This window comes from Onychomys torridus, chromosome 8, assembly GCF_903995425.1.
Source record: "Onychomys torridus chromosome 8, mOncTor1.1, whole genome shotgun sequence".
NCBI classification, from domain to species: Eukaryota; Metazoa; Chordata; class Mammalia; order Rodentia; family Cricetidae; genus Onychomys; species Onychomys torridus.
This window is the reverse complement of record NC_050450.1, coordinates 32,142,815-32,164,392: the sequence shown is the minus strand read 5'-3', so window position 1 is coordinate 32,164,392 and position 21,578 is coordinate 32,142,815. Positions and strand designations below refer to the sequence as shown.

General features: G+C 45.8%; 1 protein-coding gene across 1 annotated transcript in view; it reads left to right on the top strand.

The window, feature by feature from the left end:
* Adra1b (adrenoceptor alpha 1B) overlaps positions 1–12,803 on the top strand; it is a 58,765-nt gene extending 45,962 nt beyond the window's left edge. Inside the window, exon 2 of the mRNA XM_036196325.1 lies at positions 11,660–12,803. Within this exon, the coding sequence (XP_036052218.1) occupies positions 11,660–12,258 (599 nt within the window). The 3' untranslated portion in view covers positions 12,259–12,803. The remainder of the gene's footprint in view (positions 1–11,659) is intronic.
* Positions 12,804–21,578: the final 8,775 nt, after the last annotated feature.

Sequence of the window (21,578 nt, the reverse complement as noted above, 5' to 3'; positions counted from 1 at the left end):
AACTCAGGCATCAGAGATGGGTTTTCAGTCCTAGCCCATCCTTCCTGGGCATGGCACCCTGTTGGCCACTTACACCTCTGTGTCCTCCTTTATGGTGGAATGCTGAGTCACCAGGAGGATGGCCATAGAGGATGTCTGCAAACATGCTGTTGGCGATTACTTTAGGAACCACTTACTGTAAACAGCTACTCTGCCGACGATTATTTCCAGTTTGTTTTACAGCTTAACATGGATCTGTGGGCCCTGAAGACATTTCATTTGTCAGACAAGTTTATGATCTCGTTCCAGGGTTAAACAGCAAATGAAAATGGAAAAACCTCGAAGGGAGTTTCCAAATCCAGGAAGGCTTCCTTTCACAGAGCCAACGCTGAAAGAATTAGCAAGTGTTTTATATTTTTCTAGTTTTTATTGGGCCAGACTGTTTCAGCTAGGGAGACACGGCTTGGCTGAAGGTGTAGCCAAATACTGCTAACAAGAGCATTGGGGAAAAAAAATAAAAAATAAAGCCCCACTCAATTTAGAAGTTGATCAAGACGGTTTCACCTCCCAATGGCTCCCCTGAGATCATGGGTTTGCCTGGTGCTAACTGTGAAATAAGTCAAATAAGTTATAATCCAGAGCCCCTGAATGCCAGAGCCCAGAGGGATACCCGATATTGGTGCTCTGCACACCAGATAAACAATGCCACCAGCTCTGGTGCCTCCCCATGGCAGTGTGCAAGCATGCTCACTGGTCCAGTCCGTGTGCCACTGTTAGGTGACAGCCTCTGGGTATGCACAGCAAGGAGTGTGTGAAAACTAAAGAGATTCCCCATTTGTCCCTGCGGTGAGAGAATAAGGTCAGAGGGGTACAGGCACACTGGGGACTAACAGAGTTCCTGGGGCTAGCACTGAAAGGTTCCCTTCAAGGTCTCTGTCCCTCCTGTTCAGGGGCCTTGGTAGAGCATTTTATCTGTGACACTGTGGCCTCATCTTTAACACAGGGACAGTCCTATCTTGGTCATCAAGCTGTTGTGGGAATTACATAAAATAGATCATTTTTTTTAAAAAAAAATGTCTAACCTTAACAAGGAGGTGATTAAACATCGTATCTTTTGGCTTATTTTGATTTTTTTTTTTTTTTTTTTTTTTTTTTTTTTTTTTTTTTTAGTTTTTAAGTGATATTCACTGAGTTTTAACTGATTTCATAATTAGTTGGTATGGAGGCAGGGTTTGGAAAACACCAAAAAGAACCAAAAGGAAAATTCACCTATAATTCCCCCCACTAGGGGGGTAAGCAGTGTTGATAGATTTCATTGTCCGTTCTTCCAGTCCGTATATCTATCAGCACATATATTCTGTTCCCTCTGCGCTGTTCTGCTGGTTAAGAGCTTTCGTTTGAGACTGCCTGGATTCAAAGACTCAAATTCTAAACTCAACTTCCCACCTACTCTCTGACCTCTGGGAACTTATTTGTGGAATCCAGACTTGTTTATGTCAGCACGGAATAACCATGGCCTATATTTCCAGAAATGCAGGCTGGGGTATACACAGTACCCGAGTGGGGCTGTCCTGAGAATAAGGATGGTAAAATGAGATATCTAGTCTAGTTTTTTTACCCAGTTGTTGTATATGCTGACAAAAGTGACTTAGTGGGGAAGCGGGGGAGTTGTTTCAGTTCACAGTTCTGGGCTCCAGTCCATCAGTCAAGAAGTCAAAGTATCAGGAACAGTCAAGAGCAGCGGGAGAATGAATGCATGCATGCTTGTGCTCAGCTGCTTTCTCCACGCTTGCACAGTTCAGAAGCCCCTACCAAGGGAACTGTGACACCCACCGGGGACCCATCTCAACTAACGTAATCAAGACAATCCTGCAGCGATAGGCTCATAGACCAACCTGCTCTAGACAAGCCCTCATTGAGGCTCTCTTCCTGACTGCATCAAGTTGACAATGAAAACTAACTGCCACACTGGCCAAAAGCGGCCCTGCTTTTAGCCCAGGGCTAAGTGCTAACAGAGAATTTTGTTAAATCCGTGCTATAACTCTACAAACGTGCACTATGGCCACAACAAGTGTTCACTCACAGGAGGTTGAGAGCATGGTTGTTCAGTGTTTACTCTTCCAAGCTGTGGAATAGACCCTTCAGGATGACCTCCTTGGAACACGTCCAACCAACAAATGCTTCTCTCTGTCCAGGTCCAGTTGGGTGTTAGCCTTTGATCCTTCCACTTTACAATCCCCATAAACCACTCAGGCTCCTAAGAGCCAATTGACGTAGGTGGGCTTGCAAGAACATCTGTTCCCCGACTTTATCCCTCCTCATCCAAGTCTTACCTCCTTCTCCTCCTCCTAGTGCCTAATAGAAGGTAGAGGAAAATAAAAGAAATGTCTTAGGCAAGTGGTGAGGTCTCACCCCTCAGCCCTTTCAGAAGGGCTGTCTCATTAGATCCACTTAATAAGCCTGATCCCAAAGCTGCCAAGTAAATCAGTGTGGGGCCATGGGGCCACCAGCACAGTGCTTCCCAGGGATATCTCAGCTGCTGGTCAAAACAGATCCAATATATGTTTGAGTGGTCTATTCGATGGCTTCAAATGACAGCTATCAATGGCAGAGGAACTTCTCAATTACATACTCAGTCACTGATCAAATATTTACATACCATCCACTATGTGGCAGGAACTGAGCTCCTAAAGGAGAAAGGGATTCTCAGGTCACATCTTTCAATACTTTAGGTCCCTCAAAAAGGAATACCTTTCACCTTAGGATCAAAATGTCAACTCATCTCTACTTGCCCTAACCTCTCTTCTCTGAGGAAGAGAGATCAGGCCCAAAGGCCTGCCAGTCTGGAACAATCCAAAAGGTACTGAAAGTGTTGTATTTCAATCTTACACTTCTTAACCAGGGCTTTTCATTAATAGCAAGTGATATAGCTTTTCAACTAGTAATGAAAGCTTCTCTCAAGACCCTTGATTCCTTTTTGAGGGACCTTGAGTCCAGAATACAGTTCTGGGCTGGGGAGATGGTTCAGTAGGTAAGAGTGCTTGTGCATGAAGACCTGAGTTCAAATCCCCAGCAGCCACATAAAAAGTCAGACCTGGTCCCACACACCTGTAAACCCACCCCTTGAAGGGCTGGGCAAAGAAAGTAAGAGGTGACCAGGGCTGGGGCTCTCTGGTCACCAGCCTCATCCCGAGTTCACTGAGAAATGCTGACTTGGTGGAATAAGGTAGAAAGTGACCAAACAGGACACCAGATAGCCTTGACATACATTCACGCTGATGTACATACACCATACACAATACACACACAAGAGCATGCTTTATGGATTTATGATCATTAAAGTAATGATTAAACACAAATGTTTAATCGGACATATCTTTTGTATGCATCTATCAGACAGTATATTTTTAATTATCCTACAAAGGAATAGGTTTCATTGTAGAAATTTTGTACAATTTGTTTTCATTAATCTTCCTCCCTCCTCCTTCTCCATCTCCCTGCCCCTCCACCTTGAACTCTATAGTTTAGGTACCAAATGTGAATGGATTTAAAGGAAAGCATCAAATAAATGGTGTCTCAGCTGACAGTAATAAGCTCAGTCTTGAGGGCAAGAGTCTTGGCCTTTGGAGGACTCCTGCTCTGTTTACAACCATGGCGACAACTATAGACTGTTTCCTAAGGGGGGCTGGGGGGGGGGGACGACACAAGAAGGTTTCATGCAGTTCCGGTAGCTCAGAGACCACTTGGACCCAGCTTTGAGCCCAAATAGAAAAAAAGCATTAGAGTGAGAGCCCTTGCCTGTCGACAGTGGCCACTGTCGCCTTTCTGGTGGCAGCCCCACTGCTGCCAGAGCAGAGCAGAAGCTGTGTCTCAATGTGCTCACAGCAGCCATGAGAGCCGAACGTACAGAGAGCCTTCAGTATGCCCAGCCTTCATCCCTGCAGAAGAGAACACTCAGTTTCCAGGCTTCTGAGCCCCACACTCCCAAGATGCCTTTCCCATACCCCATCCCTGAGAATGCAGATCTGCCTACCTTTGACTTTCCCCAACTCCACTCCTCCATAAACACGTTGGATCCAATCTACAGAAACAGGGACAGGTCCTAATGACTATCTGCTATTCACCAGGCTGAGTGACCTTGAATGAGTCACTCTCCTCCACTTAGCAGACATACTTAGGAGACTTGCCAAGGCCCAGCAATCTAAGGTGCAGGGCCTGAAGCACTGGGATTGTTTCACTAGCCAGAAAAAACGGAGCCAGGCACAGAGACCAGGGATGTTCACATCGAGTTAGTTACATTGCCAAGAGCCCTCTGCAGCCTGACGCCCAGAACAGATCACCTGCCTTCCAGGAACCCACTTTTCCTGTTGCCTTTATTCCTATCTCCTGGCAGCCAACAGGATCTGTTTGAGTGCCCAGGGGAAAAGATTAGCATGGCCCATCTTCTATCATGCCAAAGAGGCTTAGCACCTTCTCCAGTTAACTATGGCTTTCTGGATCCTACCAGGGAATGGGCTGGTCCGGCAAGTAGAGCCTTAATCCTCCTGTGCTGGGGTGGAGGTGGAGAGTGGGACTTGGGGGCGGAGAGCGTGAGGGAAGAAGCCAAAATATTCCTGGAATCTGTACCGGAGGACCAAACAGTCCCTGGCTCACAGTGCCCCCGTGTGGTGGGCTAAGGGAAGCTCATCTCCACTCCACCCGCAACAAGGAGACGGATGTGCCTTTACAGACACTGAACTCAGCTGAAAAGTACTCAGCTCAAGCTACTAAATCAAAGAAGGGAAACTGAGGCCCCAGATGGGAAAGTAATTAACCCAAGATGATATGTAAAGTTATCAAACACAGGTCCCAAGTGTTTTTTTAAATGACATTCCCTGACCCATCAGTACAGGAATAATTACTATGTGGTAAATGTCTATTACTTTGGAGGTTGATTGTAGGGCAGAGACCTGGTTCACAGAGCTCACCTACAGACTTAGCAGGTTGCATTTTGCTTAATCCTAAACAACAGTGGGTGTGGTGGCTGCTACTTACTCCATCTGACTCCATCAGGAGAACCTGAACTTCCGAAGGACAGTATGAAATTTGCCCCACCACAAGGCTGCAGGCAGGATATTCAGGGGTCTGCTCATGAACAACTCCAACCCAACTCCTCAGAAGTCTCAGAGGATGCCGGGTGTGGTGGCACCCGCCTGGAATCCCAGCCCGCACAAGGTAAACATAGGAGGATCCCAAATTCAAGGTCACCCTCAGTTACATAATGAGCTTGTGCTCCATGAGACTCTGTCTTTAAAACATTAACAAACAGTAAATGAAATCACTGAAGGACCCCAGCATGCTGGCAAATGCCTGTAAAGTCTCCACTGTGGATCCTGAAAAATCTTGAATTTAAAGCTAGTCTATATGCTTCCTAGCAAGTTGGAAGACAGCCAGGGTCGAATAGTGAACATGCTGTCACAGAAGTGTTTACTGGAGAGCAGGGCGGGGTCACGCTAAGGTCTGAAGGACTAGCAAATAAAACGGCACACAAAAGGGACAAGAAAGATCAAAAAGCCTATAGCCAATCCGGCTAGCTGTCAGTGCTGAAGGTGCAGTTGCCCCGTGATTCTTCACAGGGGAATTCAGCCTACAGAAACAAACGTGGGCAGAGTAAGTACCTGAGGCTTTCTATCGCGAGGTTTGTAACAGCTTGATATTGGAAATCAATCACCCGCTTGACTGGCATTAGGGAACGTGTTAAATAAATTACTATGCATCCAGATCAAAATATGATGTGGCATTGGAGCAGGTGGCATAGCTGTGTAGACCCAGGCAAGGGGAAATATCTGAGCAAAGCAATTTAGGAAAAGGTACATGTAGTATGACCCCATTTTTAAAAATCCCAGAAGAAAAACACAGCTGTTAACTCTAGTTCTCTGCACTTGACTGGAGAAAAAATTTTATTTGTTTATAGTTTGTTTTTGTTTTTGTTTTTTGTTTTTTGGTAACAGGTAACCTTTAACTCAGCATATCATTTTTATAATAAAATATATTTCATCTGGGATGAAAATAACGTTTCCTATCCAGAAGGAATTTACAATCTAGGTAGTGAAGAAGGACTCAGCCAGACCTGGGACACAGCGTGACGATATGAACAAACAAGCAATGAAATGGTGACATGAAATCCGCCTGGCTGTGTTCAGAGGTGTGCAGAATAAAGAAATCACACTAACTTAGCTGGGGAGTTCCGAGCAGAGTTGCTGGTGCAGGCTGAAGGCTGGACAGGATGTTTTGGTCCTCTGTATCCTCTAGTTCTGCATCCAAGAGGTTAACCAACTTGGTTCAGTGGGTGAAGGGGCTTGCCACTGAGCCTGATGACCTGAGTTCAGTGCCCCAGATCCACATGGAAGATAGCTAACTCCACAAAGATGTCTTATGAGATCTATGCCCACTCCATGGCATGTGTCCGCCTAACACAAAGTTAAATAAATAAATAAATAATTGACATATATTTGAGGGTAAAAATTGCAATTGTACTCAAGACGTACAGCCTTCTTTTTTTCTTGCTATTCCACAAACACTGTAGTATAACAGACACTTGTATGTCATTTGTATTGTACTGGGTGTCATTAGTTGTTGATTTCTGACCATTCTCTGAAGGATAACGCAAAGTGCAAGGAGACTGGAGGGAGGTCACATGCAAATCTTGCAACATTTTACAAAAGCAACCTGAGCAGCCACCAAATTTTATGTTTATAGGAGGTCCTGGAACCACACTGGTGCTGATGCAGAGGCATGTGTGCATTTCAAAATAACCCTCATTTGTTATTATTTTTAAGGTGCCAGATCATTTGTCAAGGATTTAATGTGAATATTTTCTTTCTTTCTCTTTTCTCCTTTATTTCTTCCTCTTTCTTCATTTTTTTTCATTTCTGTTTTGTTTTGGTTTTGGTTTTGGTTTTTGGGGTGTTTTGTTTTGTTTTGTTTTGTTTTGTTTTGTTTTGTTTTGTTTTCTGTGTTTTGTTTTGTTTTGTTTTGTTTTGTTTGTTTTGGTTTGGTTTTGGTTTTGGTTTGGTTTTTCCAGACAGGGTTTCTGTGTGTAGCTTTGAGCCTTTCCTGGATCTCACTCTGTAGACCAGGCTGGCCTCGAACTCACAGAGATCCGCCTGGCTCTGCCTCCTGAGTGCTGGGATTAAAGGCGTGCACCACCACTGCCTGGAATGTTTTTGTTTTTTGAGACCGAGATTCTTGTGGTCCAGGCTGACCTTGAGACTGAATTCATAGTCGACAATAACCTTGAGCTCCTAATCCACCTCTCAAGTGCTTGAAGTTTAGATGCGTGTCACCACGCCCCATGTGCATAGATAGTTTCATGGACTCAAAAAATTCTATGACACAATTATTGTTCCTACTTTAAAGATGAGAAACTGAGAGGACTAATTGACACTTCTAAAGTCCAGCAGTCAACTCCCCACACTGGGCTGGGTCATTTGAATTCTGCGTTCAGTCACCCCTCACTCTGCCCAAACTGTCAGAGAGCAAAGAATGCCTTCTACTCACAGGACTGAATAGCGTAAAGCTACAGATTCTCATGAGGAAAACAGCCATCAGCCCTCTGCCTGGACTTTGCCAGGCCATGGCCGTAGAAGGGCACTTTGTAAGAAGGTTTTAGCACAGGCCTCGAACACAACACACAGTGCAGATGGTGGCTTGGATGAACACTAGCCATTGGCATTGTTGTGATTTGGGTAGTTATTCAATTCACTGCCATGCTCAACAAGTTGGACACCAGGCCAAGTTACAAAGTTTATCCTCAGCAAATGGGCTGGCTCTCTTGCTCCAGATCCTTCCCACCACTGGTCACATCGTGTCCAGAGCCACCATACTGGTTCCCATAGGCCCCCATGCAAAGGAGTAGACTGGCTGGCTTTGTGCTCATCAGCATGTACCTCCCATGGTGGTGCATAAGGCTTCCAAGATTCATCATTCTTGTTCCTTTTTCTATTCTGTCAAAACCTTTTTCCTGGACCCTCAGACTCTGTTACGGAAGCAAGCCCATAGCCTATGACATACAGCACAGTCCCATCACAGGACACTGTATGTTCACATACTCTAAGCTATATTTCAGTAGGGGTCTTCTGTACAGTGTCTCAATCCAAAGATGTGTCTTTGGATTAAGCAATGTGACCACAAGCCTTTTGCTGTAGTATTTGTCAGAATTAGAACATGAAGCAGCACCCTTGTCTGTCTCCACTCCACAAACCTGGACTGCAGCCCACTTCCATGTTCCCCTGAGTTTACAGACAAGGTCCCTTAATAGACACACAGGTAGCACTCTTTCCAGGTATAAACTCCTGGCCGGCTTAGGCCTGCTCCAGGAGCCCAACCAGTCACACAAGAGCCACCACCCCTGGACCGCCACACGGAGAAGAATTGGAACTCTCCAGTACAATAAGACAAACCTCAAATGACCAAGAAGGTGAAGTGTCCCCATAGAGGAATGCAAGGGTAACCCAGGATCAAAGACGGGGATTCTTTTTAAATGCATTGTGTTTATTTGTTCGTTTGGGTAGGGGCACATAGCATGCAAGTGGAAGCCATAGGCCAGCTTTCAGGACAGGGATTCTAGAAGCATCCACACCACTTGGAAATGCTCTATCCATTCATCGAGTTAGATTTAACAATCTACAGGTCAGGCTCATATGTGTGACAGGGTACATGAGACAGAACATGAAAATCTATATACCACAGGTAGAGTAAGAGCGTGGTTTGAAAGTACAAAATGTGTAAAGTATAGTCCTGCTGTTTTAAATATGTAAATAAGTAAATACAACAGGAAAACCTGGAAATGGATCATAAAGAGGATTGCAATCCAGCCTGCTACATACCTAGATCTTATCTCAAAAATAATGTTTAAATGTGATCTTTCTGCATTATAAGGTTTTGCTTGTTTTTAAAGTAGGTATCTTTTCATTGCTTTTTTTTTCATATCTCTTCTTTTTCTAAAAAGAACATTTATGGTCGAATCTTTTTATTTAAAAACATATTTTATATTCAGATAGAATTTAGTTTCAGGGCCTGCTAAATTACAGACATGTTGTGTAACCAGGGGCAAACCACTTAACCACTCCAGGTCTCAGTTACCTCATATTTAAAATAGAAATTGTTTTTAATTTGACATTGACGTAAAATGATTTAGGGTCTCAAATTCTGAGAGTAAGCTAACCATGTTTGTGAATCATAGCATCTCCTCATCATCAGTCTGTGCCAAGCTCTCTCTTATTTTATTGATTTATTGCCTTTTATCCCCATTTCCTAGTCCATGTCCATCTGCCTCCACCCCTAGGCAAACATTAAGTGTTTCATATGGTTTTGTGATGTGTTTTTTTAATTTGAAAATGTTTCTGCAAAACACATATGGTTGTTTGGTGAATTACTTAAAATGAAATCATTCATAAATCTCACCCGGATTTACACTTTTTACCCCCTGAAGAGTGGTGTAGTTAGACTCTTCCCATATTGCCATAAGGTATGTCATCCTGGGTCCTAAGTGCTACACCACATTATCCAGGTTTACATGCTCCCCCGGTTTTCTCCTATTCTCTGTCACCACAAACAACACTATCGAAATATTCTCCTATGTGCTGCCTTATGGTCCTGTGCTGTGGCCTGAAACAAAAATGGCCCAGACCAAAGTGTGTGCAACCAAGTAAAGCCAGCATCTTCTCCCACATGTATGCACAACCTGTGCCTTTAGCAACCAAAGTCAGGGGCGCCCATGTCCCCATAGCCTTACTTGGCAACTTTCTAATGTTTTCTATCATGTTAAAAGACATGTTTTTATCCCTTTGTGGCTTCTATTTTAATGTTTTTAACTGCCTGATACTTGGAGCATCTTGTCTGCATTCATGTGAAGTATCTGTTTTCTTTACCCGCTTTTTTTTTTCCTTTGAGTACGCTGCTGCTGGGAAGAACCCTGTCTTCTGGATTTCTTATTTTGTCTTGGTTTTGTGTTGGGGTGCTTTGTGTCTCTGGCTGGTTAGTTGGTTGGTTGAAAGATTTTTGTTGTTAATTTTTGGTTTTTCAGTGTTTTTGTTGGTTGGTTTTTAGACAGAATCGTTTGTACTGCAGACTAACCTGATTCTGTAGCCCAAGCTGGCCTAGAAATATGTATTCCAGATGACCTCACATTCCCAGAAATCCTCCTGCCACAGCCTCCTGCGCACTGGGATTACAGGCATTAGCCAGCATATAGACTTTTAAATTTAATTTATTTTTTAACGTTTATTTGAGGTGGTGAAGATGAGGGGGTCAGAGGCCAAACTGCAGGAATCAGTTGCCTCTTCTCACCATATTGATTCCAGGACTCGAAATCATTGCTTGGTTTAGTAGCAACCACCTTTACCCACTGAGTCTCTCCAGCAGACAAGGAGGGAGGCTGTTTGGTGTTTGTTTTTGCAGTCCTTGGAATTGAACCTGAAGCCTTGCACACAAGAACTCTACCACTAAGATGCATCCTCAGCTCTTTTTCTGTATTGGAGGGTTTCTTATATTCTAAATATCAACCTTTTAGCTGTTTGAGAGACTATAAATAACTTCTTCTATTCTTGCCTTGTGAATTATCCTTTTGAAGCACTATGTCATTTTTCTTCATTCCAAAATTTTCTTAAAGTCTTTCCAGTTGTCTTCTTTTATAGTTAAGAGTCAATGTCGTGCATTTTTGGTTTTCAACGTGGCTCCTATTTTCTATGGGAACAAATTGGTACATATTTTCTAGCCTTTTGGGAAGGATAAAATTATATAGGTAAAGCACCTTGCATAGGCAAAAGAGGTGTGCCATTACAGGTAATCGTTAAAAAAGTGTGGGTAAAGGAGTAAGTGCTGACCTAAGACACCTAATAGTTGGGACTGTAGAATCCGTTTACCCAAACCAGGGGAGGGTTCATAGACAGAGGGGAAGTTACTGTGTTGAAATTCAGTCTTCTTTCTTTCTTTCTTTCTTTTTCCTTGTCTTTCTTTCTTATTTCTTTGTCTTTTTTTTTTTTTTTAACCTGGAACTCACTGGAGAACCAGGCTCGCCTTGAAATGACAGAGATCCACATACTTCTGTCTCCCAAGTGCTAGGATTAAAAGTGAACGGCACCATACCTGGCTTATCTTTTTTGTTTGTTTGTTTGTGGTTTTGTTTTGTTTTATTGAGATAGAGTTTCTCTGTGTAATTGCCCTGTCTATCCTGGAACTCACCCTGAAGACCAGGCTGGCCTCAAACTCAAAGAGATTCACCTGTCTCTGCCTCCAGAGTGCTGGGTTTAAAAGTGTGCACCACCACCACCCAGCTCTTTTTTTTTTTTTTTTTAATGTGTGTATCTGTGCAAGTGCATATGCGCGTGTGTGTAGTGTTCCTAGAAGCCAGAAGAGGGAGTCAGATGAATTGGATCTGGAGTTATAAGATGTTGGGAATTTCTCCGTGTGGTTGCTGATATCCAAACTCTGGTCTTCGTAATAAAGCAGCAAGCCCTCTTGACCAATGAGCATCTGTCCCAGCTCCAAAGTAATTCATTCATTTCAAAACGGTAAAGGCTAGCCTGCAGGGGTAGAAAATCATCTGGGACAAGGCATGAGGGTGGGAAAGCTGCCATCAAACACAGCTTAGGAGAAAGTGTACTGACCAACTGCTGTCTTTCTGTCTGCACCCCTGCAGGCTCCCTGTTCTCCACCCTAAAGCCCCCGGACGCCGTGTTCAAGGTGGTGTTCTGGCTGGGCTACTTCAACAGCTGCCTCAACCCCATCATCTACCCGTGCTCCAGCAAGGAGTTCAAGCGCGCCTTCATGCGTATCCTTGGGTGCCAGTGCCGCGGTGGCCGCCGCCGCCGCCGCCGTCGCCGTCTGGGCGGCTGCGCTTACACCTATCGGCCGTGGACGCGCGGCGGCTCGCTGGACCGATCGCAGTCGCGGAAGGACTCTCTAGACGACAGCGGCAGCTGCATGAGTGGCAGCCAGAGGACCCTGCCCTCGGCGTCGCCCAGCCCAGGCTACCTGGGTCGCGGAGCGCAGCCACCGGTGGAGCTGTGCGCCTTCCCCGAGTGGAAACCGGGGGCGCTGCTCAGCCTGCCGGAGCCTCCGGGCCGCCGCGGCCGCCTCGACTCCGGGCCCCTCTTTACCTTCAAGCTCCTGGGTGAGCCGGAGAGCCCGGGCACCGAGGGCGACGCCAGCAACGGGAGCTGCGACGCCACAACCGACCTGGCCAATGGGCAGCCCGGCTTCAAGAGCAACATGCCGCTAGCACCCGGGCACTTTTAGGGTCCCTTTCCTTCCCCCACCCCCCATACACACCCCAGGGGGGAGGACACCATCGTGGGGGGCGGGAGGGCGCGGGGGTGGGAGAAGTGTCAGCCCCGGGTAGACACAGGGTCGCAAGGGGACAAAGGGGGAGGGGGGCGGGGAGAGGGGCAGCTGCTTTTCTGGCAGGGGCATGGGTGCCAGGTACAGCGGAGAGCTGGGCTGAGCATGCTGAGAGCCTGGGGGCCCCCTGACGCCGGCCGGGACTTAAGTCTCTCTCTCTTCTCTCTCTGTATATATATATAAAAAGAGTCCCTCTGTATGTATTTATCTGTGGGTACACGTGCGTGTGTCTGTGCGGTGTACCTGTGGGCTGCATGGGTGCGTGTGGGGGGCCTGCCCACCTGTGCGTGCTGGGGCGGAGCAAGTGTGCGCCCTGGCGATATCAGGTTTGTTGTTCGTCTCTTGACTTTGTACTTCTCAAGCCCCTCCTTGTTCTCTGGTCAATGCTGGCACTTTGATGGGGTTGGAAACCAAGTCAGATATTAAAAATCATTCCTCCTGTGTGACTTTGAGTGATTTGTGAAGAAAGAGACAAGGAGGGCCTTGCATTTCCTCTTTCCTTCAGGTCTGTCTGACCAAAGCCAAAGTCATTTCTTTTGGGGCAGACCAGGGTGAGAGGGGCTAGACTATCATTACAAGTGGTACTGTTGTTGTTATCACTATCATATTTATTATTATAATTATATTTGTTATTGTATTTAGTTGTAAGGGGTGAGCAGTCGCCACGGCAGGCATGGAGGCTCGAGGACAATTTGCAAGAGTCAATACCCCAGAAACTACAGACAATGTCATCCCCAAAAGTATATACACTTTTAAAAACATATATCATGTATCCTCCATCTAGGAGCCCATGAATTAAATCATGACCTCCAGATATACAGGTGTCATAAACTGAGCCAGAATTAACTCAGCCAAGTCCCTGTTTTTATAGATGGGGAACTGAGGTTAAGAATTTGGCAGGGGTCGGCTAGATGGCTGAGCAGGTAACAGTGTTCACTGCCAAGACTAATGACCTGAACTGGATCCCTGGGACCCACGTGCTGAAAGCAGGGAACTGAATCTGGCCAACGTATCCTCTGACCTCCTCTAAGGCACTATGCCATGTGCCATACACACACACACACACACACCACACACACACACACACACACACACACACCACACACACACACACACACACACACACACACCACTAAAATGCAATAGCAATAATTTTTTAAAGAGCTTGGCAAAGTGTCACCGAAGTTACAAGAACCCATTCACTTTTCTTGTGTGCCCAGGACTGTGTCATCATACACCAACTGAGCACATCCTCCCAAAGGACTCTTCTTGTTCCTACATAGACTAAGGGACCTAACGGGGGAGAAGTGAGGGATAGACCTTTTCCCAGGGAAGAAGAAACAACTCGGGTCCTCCTCCTCAGCTTCCTTCTCCCTCGGTTCCTTTTCCCGGGCCTGTCCCAATCACCCTGGAGCCTCACAGGTCTGGGAGAGTGAAAGCAATTTGCAACAGCAGAGTCTGGGACCAAGCCCTGGCTCTGCACAGCCTCAGGCATGTCATCTTGCTATCTCTGACCTCCTTTCCCACCTCACCACCAAGCATGATCCTACAGCCTACCAGGAAGTACCAAGGTTCACTGAGGTTGTTCCCTGGCGTAAACACTGACATGCAACTGTCTGGACAGATTGGAGTGACAAATCTGGATCTTGGAAATCTGAAACCACAGGCACCAAAGGCATTTCCTGCGCTGCCTGGATACAGTTAGTTCATCAGTTTCTGGTACCTGGAGGTCACCCAGCATGGGGGGGGGGGGAGCTAAACGGGGAGGGGGGGTTGTAGAGTGGTGTCAGCTGCCCGCCTCCTTCCAGAGTGAACACTGGCCAAGTAGTAGCTAGCACCCCCCAGAGAGTCCTGGGCTCCAGATCAGCCTCAAGCCAAGCCAGCATGATGCTGGCCTCTCCACATCCCTCACTGTGTCCAGGCCCAGGAAGGGCAGTTTACCAGAAGCTGTAGGGATGGGCAGGTCCTCTCTGATCTGGACTCCAGCCTCACACAAAGCAGCACCACTCTACGCTCTCCAGCCGGCTAGATGTATTGCTTCATTTGTCACTGCTCAGACATGCGTCAGAGTAAATCTGCCAACCCAAGTAACAAAGCAAGTGGCTTGGCAAGCTGGATTGACAGATCTCCCTCCAGACCCCGGATCAAATCCCACCTCTGCCATTCAGCAGCTTGTCACGTTCAGCAGCTTATGTCATGAGTCTAAGATCAATTTTATTTACTGTGAAAAAGTGGGCAATAAATAATGGTGAGTACTTTTAACCCTGAGAAGATCGAAGCAGATGGGGAGGCTAGAGCAGCCAGGGCCATGCCAGACACTTGGCAAACATTCAGTAAAGGGCAGCTATGAACAGAGGTATTCCTTATTCGGTTGTCTACATGGATATATGAAATTTAGAAAAGTTGAATATACAGACCAAAATAAGAGAAAAGATCTTCAAGTTGTTCACAGATTTCAGAGCTTTAGACCTCAAGGTTCACTTCTTGGCAGGGTTCTCTCTGCTCGTTCCTTCCTTGAGACAAGTCTTGGTATATGTCCAGGATCATCCTCCTGCCTCAACCTCCCACATGTTGGGCATATAGGTGTGTGCCACCATGCCTTGCCAGAGTTCATCTTTAAAAAGAAAAAGTTCATCACAGACTTAAAGAATGTTGTAGGCCAGAGCTGGTGCCTTACTTCTGCAACCTCAGGAAGTTGAGGCTAGCCTGAGGCCAGCCTGGACTACATAGTTTCAGGCCAGCCTGAGCTGCCAAGTGAGACACTGTCTTAAGACAAACAAATGTAATGGGTGTGTGTGTGTGTGTGTGTGTGTGTGTGTGTGTGTGTGTGCGCGTGTGGTTTCCTGAAACCTGAAGAAACATTACTCAAAGAGACCAGGCCAAAATAAAAGTAAAAATAAAACTTTAAAACATTAATAAAAGTTGGACTAGTATAGCATGCCTGTAATCCCAGTACTTGGGAGGTGAGTCAGGACAAGGAGTTCAAGGCCACCCTCTGCAACTCTGAGACACATGAAACCCTTCCTCAAGAAAAAATGATTTTAAGTTAATAAAGTATTGCAGGCGGGGTGAGGAGGTGTCTCAGTGGTGGTCTCTAGAGTGCTTCTTGCACAAGCATGGGGATCTGGGCTTGAATTTCCAGCACCCATAGAAAAAGCAGGTCACCAGCCCCCAATCTACATCTGCAATGCAAGCCCTGTACTTATGGCTCAGGGGACATGGAGAAAAAGGATGTAGAGGACCGTAAGAGCCAGAGGACCAGGATGTCTGCTGCTACATCATGTCTTCTAAACTAGACAGGGATGCCATACCCATGAACTCTCAACAGTATGGCTATCTAAATAAGATCTGCCTAAAGACAACCCTAGTCTACATGCCAACTCAGGGGAAGAGAGTTCACAAGGTCCCACCCCCAGATAAAGAGCTACAGGCAATCAATGGCTGCTGAGAGGGGAGCAATCAATCTTCTCTAGTGATGAACCCCCTGATAGATTATCTAAGCCCAAGTCGTCAGCCCTGAACACATGTATATAAGAGCAATACTAAATGGGCTCAATAGGGTGTGTGTGTGTGTGTGTGTGTGTGTGTGTGTGTGTGTGTGTGTGTGTGTAACAACAATAATTATTGAAGAGGTCATGAATCTGAGAGTGAGTAAGGGAAGAGAACACTGGAAGGGTGAAAGTGGGGAGAGAGATGGGTGGAAGTGATATAAATACACACAAGATTCTCCAAACGAAAGTTTCCTAATTAAAAAGAAATTAAGCCAGGCACCATAGTGTGCATCTCTAACCCTGGGGACTGGGGAGCTGGAGACAGGTAGATATTGGGATTTGCTGGCCAGTCAATCCAGACAAAATGGCAAGCTTTGGGTTTAGTGAGAGCTCCTACCTCAAAAAATAAAAGCTTGAGGAAGACAGCGACGTTGACCTCTGGCCTCCACATAAACATGCATCAGGTGAGCACAGCTGCTGGTGCATATGTGGGTGAGGAGCTGAACAAGAAGGGTGCACAGGACAGCAGCAAGTATACACTGGGGTTCGGGTCAGTGTTCCTATCCAGACCAGGCACCTATGTGCTGAGCCTGAAAGTCCTGCATGTAAGCTGGGGATCTTTTAGCACCCACCCCACAAGGTTAGGATGGGGAATAAATAAGACAAAAGATGAAAGAGTCTGCACAGATCAGCACTATCTCACTTGGTTTGGTTTGGTTTGGTTTGGTTTGGTTTGGTTTGGTTTGGTTTGGTTTGGTTTGGAGACTGGGTTTTACCACATATCCACATTGCCTTGAACTTACTGTGTAGCTGAAGTGGGCCTCAAATTCACAGTTCCTTTGCCTCAGTCTCTCCCAAGTGCTGGGATTACAGGCATGTACCCCCATGCCCTCCATCCAGCCATTTTCAATATTTCCAGCATCAGCAGCTTCTTTAACTATCTGATTACACAGGCATGGTAGCACAGGCCTGGGATCCTAACACTTGAGACATGTAGACAGGAAGATTGGGAGTTCAAGACCAGCCTGAGCTACATGGGATCTTGTCTCAAAAGATGGACCAGCAGGTACATGTGCTTTCCATAGAAACCTGATGGTATGAACTCAGTCTCCGGAGTCCACAGTGGAAGGCGAGAACTTCACTGATCTTCACACATGGGCATGGCACACACGCACTGATAATAATAAATAATAAGTAACATTCACTCTTAAAATAATCTGATGGGGCTGGAGAGGTGGTTCAGGGTGAAGAGCGCTTGTTGCTCTTTCAGAGGACCTGGTTCAGTTCCCAGACTCTACACCGTGGCTCTCAGCCATCCCAAACTCTTACCTGTAGGATGTGACACTCTCTTCTGACTTCCAATAGCACCAGGCACATATGTGATGCGCACACATACATGATGCACATACACACACACACGCAAGCAAAACATTCATACACATAAAATAAATAAATCTAAAAAATTTTAAGTTTTAAGTAGTCTCATGATAGCTAATGAAAAATAAGCATAGTGAGCCTAGTTTCATGTTTTATTCATATGCCTTAAATCTCCTGATGACCGCATGAAAATCAGCTTATAGATTTCTCAACAAATCTAATTCCATCAAAATACAGGAGAATCTAAATCCACAGAGGAGAGCAATAAGAATGATGGACCTGACCTGTGTCCGATTTGAAAATGTAATGTAGAACAAGACCCAGATCCAGGCTCAGGGAAATCAGTGTAGCTAGAACATACTGGGTCAGCAATTGCCACATCAAAGTGTGTCACAGGGGTAGACGGACCACTCTCATCCTCAGTGGGTTAGGCCTCAGCATCAAGCATCATCTTCCACTGAGGATGGGATAGTATAAGTCTCTGGGCTCTGAGGAAGGAGTTGACTCATGGTGTGGGGAGCATTGGGTTTGGAAGAGTTTGCACTTTTATACAGTGTGGCAGAAAAGCAGACTAAGAAACAGGAGATTAGCAGACACACCTCTGGCTGTGTGTGGGAGGCCATTCCAGGAGACAATTAGACCATAAGGGTTCTGGTTTAATCCCTTGATGGATTCTGTGTGTGTGTGTGTGTGTGTGTGTGTGTGTGTGTGTGTGTGTGTGTGTGTGTGTGTGGTTTTTCCAGACAGGATTTCTCTGTGTAGTTTTGGTATCTGTCCTGGAACTCACAGAGATCCGCCTGGTTCTGCCTCCCGAGTGCTGGGATAAAAGGCCTACACCACCACCGCCAGGCTCCCTTGATGGATTCTTAATGTATGCCATTATTAGGGGTGGTGAATGGAAGGAGGCAGGCCCTGAAACACTGGGATCATGTGAGGAGGGGCTGCATCTTGACCGAGATTCTTCCTGTTTCTCCCTTTTTTCTACTTTGCATCTGTCAGGGAGTGAATAACTACCTCATTCCACACTTACACCACAGTGGTCCTCTGAGTGGGTATAAGAGGGCATGCAGCCATGACCATAAGATCTGAAATCATAAGCCAAAAAAAAAAAAAAAAAAAAATCCTCCCTCCATTAAGCTGTTTCCAGGAAGCATGGTCACGGTGATGAGAAAGGTGACTGGGAGATTTCCCATGCTATACCTGCACCCGTCCTTTGAAACTTTTAAAAGTCACAAATTTAGCTCGTTTTGGTTGGACACGTTTCCCAGGCCTCGGTGGTTTTTGCTGTGGTTGGTTAGTTGATTTTGGTTTTGGTTTTTATTGAGGTCTGGTACTCCTGAGCCTGAAGCTTCCCATAAAAACTGGAGTAACTATATAGTCTTCCATACACCATTACAATGAGAGATCAATGAACCAGTTTGGGAAATGGGGAGATATGAAACATACAAGAAACACACAGCTAATTAATATTCAATGGTATTAATGATAAGTCAGCACTACCAATAGCACCAAAGAGGGAGGGTGCTGAGAGAGGTTCTCATGTAACCTAAGCTGGCCTGGTACTCTCTGTGTAATGGAAAATTACCTGGGACTGCTGATTTTCCTGCCTCCACCTTACAAAGATTTCAGGAATGTACCACCATGTCTGGTTAATGCAGGGCTAAGAACCCAGGGCTTCACCGGGTGGTGGTGGCACATGCCTTTAATTCCAGCACTCAAGAGGCAGAGCTAGGTGGATCTCTATGAGTTCAAGGCCAGCCTGGTCTACAGAGCAAGATTCAGGACAGGCACCAAAACAACATAGAGAAACCCTGTCTTGAAAAAGAAAAAAAGAACCCAGGACTCCATACATGCTAGGAAACTCTCTATTAACTTAGCCATGCTCCTGGCCCTGTTTTGTTTTCATTGTTTATTTGTGATTTTTTACATTTATTTATTTATTTATTTATTTATTTATTTATTTATTTACTATATATGTGGGAGTAGCCCACATGCCATTATGAGTAGATGGAGGCCAGAGGACAATCTGTAGGAATTCTTCTCTCTCATCCTCCACCATTTGGGTCCCAGAGATCAAACTTAAATTTTCAAGCTCGGTGGTTAGCATCTTTACCAGCTGAGTCATCTTACAAGAAGGTCTAGTACTTACTATATAGCCTAGGTTAGCCTCCAAATCACCAGGTCCTTCTGCTTCATCCTCCCAAGAGCTGGGATGACAGGGCCACATCTGATGGAGTAGAGAATCAACTTTGGAAGGAGGTGTGTACTCAGAAGGTGGCTCTTTTGTCTAAACTACCAAAGGTCTATAGTTCTCAGACTCAGAGTGTTTCCAAGTGTGGTAGTGCAGATCTGCAATCTCAGCCCTTGGGAGATGGAGACAGGAGAATCTGAAGTTCGAGGCCAGCCTGGGCTACATACTGAGTTCCAGATCAGTTGAGCTACACAGCAAGACCCTGTCTCAAACAAAACAATAAAACAAACAAAAACAGGGAGAGTAGAAGCATTATTCAGAAAGCTTATTTAAAAAAAAAAAAAAAAGACATATCCCATTTCCCATTCTTTCCAACTGCTTTAGCAAATGGAAGATCCAGGCACCTGATCTTCTGTCTATCACAGTTGATCCATGACCAGACTACTGCTACTGCTGCTACTACTACTACTACTATTATTATTCCAAAAACAGGGCATCACATATTAGCCTAGGGGGTCTGGAACTCACCCAAGCTGGACTTGAAGTCCGGATAATCCTTCTGCCTCAGCCTCCCCAGCGCTGGAATCACAGGTGTTTGCTACCATGCCTGCTGAAAAGCGTTGCTCTAAAGCATCATTGCCTTAGGAACAGGGCTAGGTTGCACCCCCCATGAAAACAACTGCTGTTTGGTTTTTGGAAACCCTGAGTCTCTTACAAAATACTGTTTTGCCTGCATATCAGACACCTTCATCCTTGTAAGGAAGGATATACATGTCAACTAATTGGATAGCCTGACAATGCCTACTGTCTTCTAAGACCCATTTCCCCAGCACTATGTTGGAAGAGTCTCTCCTTCCCTCCGCGGGCTGAGCGTCGCTGCTTTCCAGATTTTAACTTCTGTCCTCCAGCTTTTTAGAACCCGGGATAGTCCCACGCCTGACCAGTCCAGCTTCCTGGTTGGTTTACATGTACACCCTTCCCCACAATGAGGAAGAAGGCTGGTGTGCAGGCGAAAGACAGTTTTGTAAGAGAATCGGGGTTTCCAGAAAGCAAACCATAGTCGTTTTGATGCGTTTCGGTTTTTGTTTCATTTTATTCTAATTTTGCGGTACAAGGGATTTGAACCTAAAACCTCCTCACTCACACAAGCTAGGCAAGAGTCAACCACTGAGCTACATCTCCAGCTTTCGTGGCATTTAAACAATGCAGAAAGGTTCCAGTGTCCTCCTTTACTATTGGAAGTATTTGCAGTCGGGCTTCTGTGTTTTATGCTCTTGCCAGAAGCTCTGCTGGCACACCACATGGGAACGCCCGGAGCACCCAGCGGCGCGCGCCTCTCCACCGCGCTTAGCAGGCCGGTTACGCCAAGTCTACAGCCCACTGCTAGGAAGGAATAAGGCCCCCGAGACTGCCCCTCACCGCCTACCACCAGGCATCCTTCCTGCATGCGTACGACATTGGGAAGCAGTTCCTTAGGGAAGACAGTGACCAGCACTGCACCACGCCCCCTCGCGCACCAACAGGTTCTTGGAATGCGACTTCCGGCCGTTGAGGCAGGCGGGCGCGCCACCTGCTGTCCAAGGCGAATAAGGGAAGCGAATGAAAAACGTTGCTTGGCAATTCAGCTTGGATCTTCTCTGCAGCCCTTCCCCTGGCTCCCAGTTGAGGGAATGTTCTGGAACTCTAGGTTAAGATTACTTAACCTGGGATCTGTGTGTTGGCTTCAAACGACTCAAGGAACCCCCCAAATATTGTTCAGGGTTGACCATTTTTCTGGAAAAGAAGTAGTTTTCCTAAGTCTGACTAATAATGCTATGGACTGTGTACAAACTCACACACACACACACACACACACACACACACACACACACACTTTCTGTTGGGTAAATACCTAAGAGCGGTATTGCTAGGGTGTGTGGTAAATGCATATTTAACTTTACAAAATTTGCCTGGCTGTTTCTAACATTGCTGGGCCAATTTGCATTCCTGCCAACAAGGCATGAGATAGTTTAACTCAGCCTCCTGGCCAGCACCAGGCACATTAGTCTCCTTTAGTTGAAGTCATTCTGATAGGCCGCTGGTACTCTCCAAGGGCTTCCATTTGCATTTCCCTAATGACTAATAATGCCAAACGTCATTTTATGTGCTTATTTGCCCTC